The 8722-nt window shown below is 38.4% G+C and overlaps 1 protein-coding gene across 1 annotated transcript in view; it reads left to right on the top strand.

Moving 5' to 3' along the window:
• The window catches only part of LOC149305964 (pyruvate dehydrogenase [acetyl-transferring]-phosphatase 2, mitochondrial-like), a 10730-nt gene extending 2325 nt beyond the window's left edge, over positions 1-8405 (top strand). Inside the window, exons 2-4 of the mRNA XM_089540252.1 lie at positions 250-333; positions 1554-1620; positions 3392-8405. Coding sequence (XP_089396378.1) covers positions 3434-5047 — 1614 coding nt within the window. The 5' untranslated portion in view covers positions 250-333; positions 1554-1620; positions 3392-3433 and the 3' untranslated portion in view covers positions 5048-8405. The remainder of the gene's footprint in view (positions 1-249; positions 334-1553; positions 1621-3391) is intronic.
• Positions 8406-8722: the final 317 nt, after the last annotated feature.

The raw sequence follows: 8722 nt of genomic DNA, 5'->3' as shown, positions 1-8722 counted from the left end.
ACTTAGGTCAGTTGTTTCCTCCACCACCTCATTTTTAAATCATATTTTTAGTTGCTTTTAACATTTTTTGCCCACATTTCATCGCCTGACCGTACTGATCTCTCTCAATTTGCCTTGTTCTCTTTTCACAAATGCTTTTCTATTTACTTGAGAGCCTCTTTTCTGTACAGAAATGCTCCTTTGTATGTTCCTTGGCATGTTATCTTACCTATGGCCTCTACTTAATTATTTTGCATTGATTTTCTACAGGTTTGCAGCACGTAGGACATTTACACTGGTCCTAATCAGAAAACTAATTCTAAAATGTAAAACTGAGGCATGGATTATGAAAAGGTAAACAAATGTTTCATTATTAATGTACTGCAATATTTTGGTTTATGTGAAAGGAAGAAAACTGTGAGAAGAAGGGAGAGTGATAGAGAAAGGTGAAGAAGTGGAGTAGGGGGAGTATGAAGAAAAGAAGTAGAAAATAAAGCAAGATATGCCTCTTGGTAGCTTTTCTAATAAACATAAATCAGACAGAAGGAAGCAATACACAGGGGTTGGGGGGAAGGTTGAAATCATTTGCTTTACTTGTGAAATTGATAGTCACAGCTCCTGCTATCAACTAAAGTGGTGGATAGAATTATTGTAGACATATTTTGTTGTTGTTGTTTACCTTCAAATCATGTTTGATTTATGGCAACCCTGACAGTAAAGCTGTTAGACAGTGGAACACACTCCCTTGGAAGGTGGTGGAGTCTCCTTCCTTGGAGGTCTCTAAGCAGAGGCTGGATGGCCATCTGTCAGGGATGTTTTGATTGTGAGTTCCTGCATGGCAGGGGGGTTGGACTGGATGGCCCTTGCGGTCTCTTCCAACTCTTATCATTCCATTATTCTACCATGGGATTTTCTTGGGAAGCTTTGTGCAAAGGAGATTTGCCATTGCCTTGTTCTGAGGCTGAGAGCATGTGACTTGCCCAAGGTCACCCAGTGAATTTCATGGTCAAGCTGGGAATCGAAACCTGGTCTCCAGAGTCATAGTCCAACGTTCAAACTGCTTTGCTACATTGACTATACAGCCACACTTTTTAGATTTTCAAAAAAGGAACACTTGCTCATCTTCATGACTCATTAAACAGATTTCACCACCAGAGTGAGAAAGTCGGGTGTTAATTACTATAACAATGCTGGGCAATGATATAGTATCTATAAGCAGCAACTTCAGTACTAGAGACTGCAGCAGTTCATTTAGCCACCTTCCGTCCTATTTGCAGAAGCAACAGAATCAGTTCTACAACATACTGTCCTGTTCCCCTAGAAAAGCTAGAGCAATGTTGGTAGGTCATGAGCTGTCTGACTATTTTGTCTCTTAAAAAATGGTCATTTCCCCATACGACATCAAGGGCAATGGCACCAAGTGTTACATGATATTTTAAAAAGTGTTGTGTTGACATATGAGCTCCTGATGAAATATTGCATGAGCCATTGATATGTTTGTTTAACAAATCACTTTGAGGGTTAATCAATGAGAGAATCATGTTAAGTCTTTTGCATTTCATAATTTCTCACAGGTTTAAGAAACCAGTCTCTCTTGAAAATATGTTCAACTGTTATCCAGAATTCAGCACAAATTAGACTGTAAGTGAATATCACTATGTGCGTGCATTATATGCCTGTAAAAGCTTTCATTTTTAATGCCTTCTGTCAATGATTGGACACAAAAATTGAGTCATCAGGTACCTGGTGGAAGCTATGGTTTTCAACTGTTAGGACCAGAAGTATATTTCAAAAAATGTATTTGGTTTCCCCCCAAAAAAATACTTGTTAGCATTATATTGAGTCTAGACTTTCTGTTCAGAATATGTATACAGCCAGACATGTAAATACAGCTGAGTATGTGATATATAAAGCAAGCACTTCTAATGAAAATATTTTTAAAAGGGAATATTTTCACAGACAGTTACATTGAAACAATTAGGTAATAAAAGCTTAATATTTGGTCAGCCTACCCAGGAAGGGAAATTGAAATTAGTTCTCCAGTGCAAGAAGTTTTGAAGTCTTCAGGTATGCGAGATACATGAGTTTTCTCATGATGGACAACCAAAAGGAGTAATTACAGCTACATCAGCAGTACCTGGTGATCAGGGAAGAAGCATGGAATGTAACAGTGTCAATTTAAGATTAGAACAACCTTACCTGGGAGTAGTTGCTCATTAGTGAAGAAAGCTAACTATTATGATAATTTCCAGGACTATTAAGTTTTTAATTTTACACTCACACATACTAAACCCAATTAGCATTCATTTGAATAAAATCAAAAAGCATAGCTTCACCTTGCATGCATTCATTATAACATTTCTAGGAATCCTTTATATGTGGGATTAGGAGCAAAATTATGAGCCAAGTTCCATTTCTGGCTTTGCGAATTCATCAGAGGACCCTACTTGTTCAGTTCAGTAGGTTGGGAGGCAGATTCTGCTATTCCAGTGCTATACTGTTTTCTCTCTCCCTGCGTCTGCATACATTAGTTCTTCCTGAATGAGTTCTTTCTAAAAAGCAGAGAAAAATATTTGTAAGTCAATCTGAAAGTAGATGTTAACTCCAAGGCCAATGAAATCAGTCACATACTTTCGTGTTGTGAAAATAAGCATGAACACAACCATTTGTTGAGGTAATTTCTATTAGGGTAGGAATGTGCTCCTGTCATTGAACTTCAGTTCATTGTTGCCATTAAGGATAGACACAAGCTAGAAGACTGGAAAAAAGTTTGAAAAGGGTTGAAAAGAGTGACTCTGGCAACAAGCCCAAATAAACACACCTGAAATAGACTAGGTTTGCAAGACTTGAGCAGGCCGTCGATAATCGGCGCTCATGGAGGTCTCTTCATAGGGTGACTATAAAGGTGAAGTTGCTTGTCAGCAAACAACAGACTTAGCCATGCTGGCATTCAGCTATATTGGCACTGAAAGTGTGAGGCTTATTTCTAAATAACGGAGTTCTGTCATCAGTGTCCATAGGCTATCCATTTACATTTGTAATCTTAAATTTCAACATCTGCTTAATTTGTTACTAGTTCATAGACTTCAGCATAATTCCTTGAGTATGAGTGATACCAGGATTGAATTCTATTAGTATTTCCAGTCAAAGTAGATTTGTTGGTGAATCAACATGTAACTCATTAATTCTGTGGGCCTACTCTAATTGGAATTACTAGTAGGATTCAGGCCTAAGATTGCAGGCTCCCTATATATTCTAAATATAATCAAATCACATACATAATAATTCCTTTTTCTCCAATAACATTTTGGTACAAATCAGTGTTTAAAATCAGTGTTGTGTTTTGAGGAACACTTGAGGCATTGTTGCACATTTGCTCATGTAACAAGAAATCTTTCATCTTTCCTTATAGGCTTTCAGAACTGCCCTACTTTAAAGCAGAATTATTGTTACAATGTCAAGTATTGTCTCACCCTGGGTTATCATCTCAGCCAGAAGCACAATCTCTACTTTGCATGGAAAAGGACGTTTGTACTCCAGGTGCATTTCAAGTCAGCACAAAGTAGCATGGAGGAGTTTGTTTACCAACTCCTCCTTTTCTTCTTTCCTGGCAAGTTGCAATCGCAGCATGAACAATGTTGTCACTGTGAGAAAAGCTTTCAGACATACCTCAACAGAAGAAGAAGACTTCTCTTTCCACCTGACGCCATCACAGATCAATGACATCTTAAGGGCAAATGAGTTGTCCCATACAATCTCTGAATTTGATGGGAAAAATCCAAGTTCAGTCCTGAAATTTGAGAGCAACCACTTGGCCGCCAACACCCCAATGGAAGACCGTAGAAGTGCAGCTACCTGCCTACAGACCAAGGGAATGATGTTTGGAGTCTTTGATGGCCATGCTGGTTATGCCTGTGCCCAGGCAGTCAGTGAACGGCTGTTTTTTTACATTGCTGTTTCTCTGCTTTCTCAGAAAAGGCTAGAGGAAATTGAGTCTGCCATGGAGTCCATGAAACCAGTCCTGCCTATTCTGCAGTGGCACAAACATCCAAATGACAGCTTCTTTCAAGAGGTAGCCTCACTGTATTTGGAGCAACTCAGGGTTTATTGGCAGGACTTACTGAACATGGACATGGAACCAGGCTTTACGATAGAAGAAGCCTTGATCTATGCATTTAAGAGACTGGATTCAGATATATCATTGGAAGTTCAGGCTCCCTCAGAAAATGAATTGGTAAGAAACATTGCTCTTCAGGTGGCTTTCTCAGGTGCAACAGCCTGTGTGGCTCATGTTGATAGCGTCCATTTGCACGTTGCAAACACTGGTGACTGCAGAGCAGTTCTAGGAGTTAAAAATAAAGATGGGACATGGTCTGCCCTCCCTCTTACTAGAGATCACAATTGCTTCAACGAATTGGAAATTTTAAGGTTTAAAAGGGGGCACCCGCCATCTGAAGAGGACACAGTAATTGTGAACAACAGGTTGCTAGGAGTCCTTATGCCTTCAAGAGCGTTTGGAGATGTTCGATTCAAGTGGAGCCAAGAACTGCAGCAGAGTGTACTGGGAAACAGTTGCAACACAGAGGCTTTGAATATTTATGAGTATGCACTTCCAAACTATCATACACCTCCCTATTTAACTGCAGAGCCAGAAATTACTTACCACAAACTCAGAAGGCAGGATAAATTTTTAGTGATTGCTTCAGATGGCCTGTGGGACATGTTGAGTAATGAAGAAGTGGTCAAGCTGGTTGGAGATCATCTAGCTGAAGCGGATGTCCATAAAAGACAGCTGACTTTTAAAAAACCAGCCAATCTGGGTTACATGCAAAACTTACTCCTTCAGAGGAAAGCCAGGCAGGTCCAGTCCTATGACCAGAATGTGGCCACCTATGTCATTCGACATGCAATTGGCAATAATGAATATGGAGAGATTGATCCAGAAAGGCTTATGGCAATGTTGACTCTTCCAGATGACTTGGCACGCATGTATAGGGATGACATCACAGTCACTGTTGTATATTTTAATTCTGATGTAATTGAAGCTTACTACAGAGAGAATGAATAAGGTACCTGTCTTGCTATGGGCCAAACACATCAGTTCTGGGAATCACTAGGCAAGGTTTTTCCTGTTAGTTAAATCCCTAGAAATACTATTGTGTAGAAGTCTCACTGATCTTCAGCCTTGTCTTCTCAATTCAGTACAAATTAAAATTGATTTAGTTCAAATGATGCATTTTTGATGTGATTTATAAGCATGTTTTAGTAGAATAAAGATTGGATGGGGCGCACAGCTTTCAGCCCAATCGGGTTTGAGAAGAAGAGAAATACTCCAAATTGCTTAACTGAGTAAATGTAGGTGATGATATCTCATTGCTTTGCAAATGAGTGGCAAACATGTTTATGTAAACAGAGGTGACTTACACTAATTAACGGATTGCAGCTTGAACAGCACTTTTTATTTGGAGCCTAAGTTCCAAAATAGTGATGGATGCAGAGACTACATAATGCAAGTGTTAGGCATGTTGTCTCTGGATGCACTCCCAAGACAAATAGTTCAGGGGCAGGGAAGTCTCCTAGGTGAAATGCTTTAAAGCTATTCAGAAGGGGCTCCCAGAGAATTCCCACAGCACCATATTTCAGTGAAAACTTGTAGTAAAGGTTTGCTTCTTGCAGCAGGGCACTCATTTAATTTCTTTAAACTTGGATTGGCTTTCCTACTCAGCTTTTCTCTGTGCCTGATTTAAAGGTTGACAACTTCATGTTATGACTGTAATACTGTTTGTGCACTGGACTAATTGCTGCTTAAACACATCTATAAATGTATTATAGAGATTCAGGGTCTTACCTCTGCTACAGAGCCAATAATTGTACTAATACTGTGCTAATACTATGGCCTCTACTGCTGGGATAATTCTATTCAGGTTATTCCACTGTTGCCTTTCAAGAACTAAAATCTTTAAAATAATAGCTTTTCTTAGCTGTGTTGCACTCTTAAAAGACAGTGGGCAGAATACTTCTATTGCAAGGAAGATATTATTATAATACATTTTAGCATGTGTGGACATTTGGGATATGTATCTGTACAGTCTGTGCTTTGGGGGAAAATATTACCAACTGTATTTTTGTCTTGCTGTGAACACACAAGTATGCTTTCAGGCTCCCAGGAAAGTACAATGAGATATTTATCTTTAAAAATGGATGGCTGAAGTTTTGTTTCTGGGTAAATGTAAAAACAATCTTGAATGTGCATACAGTAGACATTGTTATTATTCAGACTTATTGAGGGGTTTTTCTTAAATATTGGTTGGTGTCTGGTAATATTACAAATACCTCTTTTTTGAATCCTGATTTATGGAAAGCACAGAACTTTGCACTTCATTTCACTGGAGTAGTCGACTGAATAAAAGTTGCATTCTTAAATCTAAACTGTTCTATAAAACTCATGTTACCATCCAACATTAAGCTCTTACCTTTGCCTATGCTGCTTAGGTTGATGACAGTTGTAATGCAACAACACCACATTTTCCCCATCCTTGACACAAAGGCAAGTTTTGAATGCATTTCAGTGTGATTTTAGAAAAAACCCAACAACTATATTTTACAGAGTATAGTCATGCATGTGGAATTTTCCATTTGGTGAGTCAAAGTTTGTCTCTTGTTTGAAACCTACATCTGATAATAAAAGTTTCAAGAATAAACCCTGCAGAATTAAAACCTTGAATGTCATGCTCTGTGCAAAGATAGAGAAAGATATGAAGCTGCAATGAATGAGTAGCCTTGATGGAGATAAAGAGTCCCATTTCGTCTTGCCCCTCTTGTTGCTAGTGCAATATAATTTGGAGCTTATGTGCATGTGTTATCTGAAAGGAGAAGAAAGTGGTTAAAAGCACTGAGGTGAAGTTGTGGAACAAAAGAAAGAGGAATAGGCTTGCAGCATTTTGTGTTTTCAAAAAGCTGCAGAATTGTAATACTTTTTAAATCATTTTCTACAAGTTTGAAAAGAAAATTGCTGTTCTGCCAGCACTTTAAAAACAGCATAATGTTGTAGACAGATTAACCATAAACTGTAAAACAGCACAGTTCTTTTTGAATCACCCGGTGTGGTTGGGTATTAAAGCATATCTAATAACATTTTGTTAACTGTTATGTTAGCAAAGTGTTGTGTCAGACCTCCATCAAATGAGAAATGGCATATTTGGAGATGCACATTCCAGTTAGCTTCAAGGATGGGTGGGCAAGGAGTGGAGGAAGTCTTTGGACTTGATCGATTGTGTGTAGAAGAGGCAGGTGTGAATTACCAGCAATAGGTGGATCTTACATTAAAAATGTTACCGACAGACTTAAATTGTACTGGTTAATAAGAAATTACTGCCTCCAAGACATTCTTTTGACAAGTAAATCTAAATGAATCTAAAGAGACTTTCTCCTAAGTATGTTGACATTATCTTGTAGCCACTGGGTTTTGAATACTGGAAATGAGCTGCTGCTGCTGCTGCTGCTGCTACTGCTTGATAAGGGATTGTGATAGTTGTGATCTGGAAAACCCAAAAGGCCAAAGGTTCTCTATGCCTGTTGTAAACAACAGCTTCCCTGTTTATCAAGCTGACTTCCCCTGTTAAAACTTTTGCACAAAACCTACTTCAGCAAAATATTTCCAAAAACATATGCTGTTTCTGCTTCATCTTTTCCACTGTTGTCTATTATGCTAAGTGATTCTGAAGGTTTTGGTTATTTAAAATCCTGATATCTTTTTATCTAGAGAAGTATTTGAGATTAATTCTAGGGCCTTATGCACATGAATATGCTTTCTAGCACTGTCTAATCACTAAGCGCTGTCTGATGCCTTCTAGCACTGAGCTGTGTAGTATTACTCCTCAAGTAGTCCTCTATGGACACCTCACTTTTATTGTGAAGGCTCGCAATAGATGTAAACTTTGTGGAGCTTTCCACAAGGAAACTTGTAAAATAGCTCAGGCCTTTAGCACAACCCACAAAGTATACTTATGGTCCATTGACCAAGGGGAAAAAAACAGGAATTACACAATTTCTGTGGAGTTTGCACAAGAAAAATTTCCTATATATCATACCTTTAGGATAAATTTCTGAGAATCAAGTTAGAGGAAAGCTTTCAATGAAAACAATATGACATTTTAAAAGGTAATAACTTGGTGTACAATTCACTTCTTAACTTCCTAATGTGCTTGTTTTGGAGGCAAATGTATTTATTCGTAAGTGACTTTGTCACCTTTTAAAATGATGCTCTTTGTGTTAATTTAAAATGCTAGTGAGGGCTTACAAGTATTGTAACTCTTGTTCACTGAGACAAAAAGAGAATATGATTAAATGTCTGTAGTCTAATGTTTTGAGATCTCTGTTGCACTTTTCTACAGTAAACAGTATGCATTTGGGAATAAAGTTATGAAACCGTTTGTGTCAAGAAATCGGTTTGACTGCTTTGCTCAGTGTTTTGGATCATGGGAGTTGAAATCTCACAAGCCTGGAGTGCAGCTGTCCAGAGATGACTGCTTTAAGGGATATTTATTTTCCCCTACATAAACCTTGCAAATTATGACGGTTGTCCAAACCCCTTCTGCAAGTCCTGGTCCAAGTTCCAGAGGAAAAGCACACAATAACCAGAAATAAGATGTTATCAGTTGAAAAATACCTCTATTGGTATTGCTCTCCCCTCTCTCCCTCCTCAGTTACCTTGCCTTGTTTTCATTTTGGCTCCAAATAAAAG

Source organism: Sceloporus occidentalis, unplaced genomic scaffold (assembly GCF_023333645.1).
Source record: "Sceloporus occidentalis isolate IW3139 unplaced genomic scaffold, rSceOcc1.0.p SCAF_10, whole genome shotgun sequence".
NCBI classification, from domain to species: Eukaryota; Metazoa; Chordata; class Lepidosauria; order Squamata; family Phrynosomatidae; genus Sceloporus; species Sceloporus occidentalis.
Note: the sequence above shows the minus strand (reverse complement) of the source record. Positions and strands in the feature narration are given on the sequence as shown.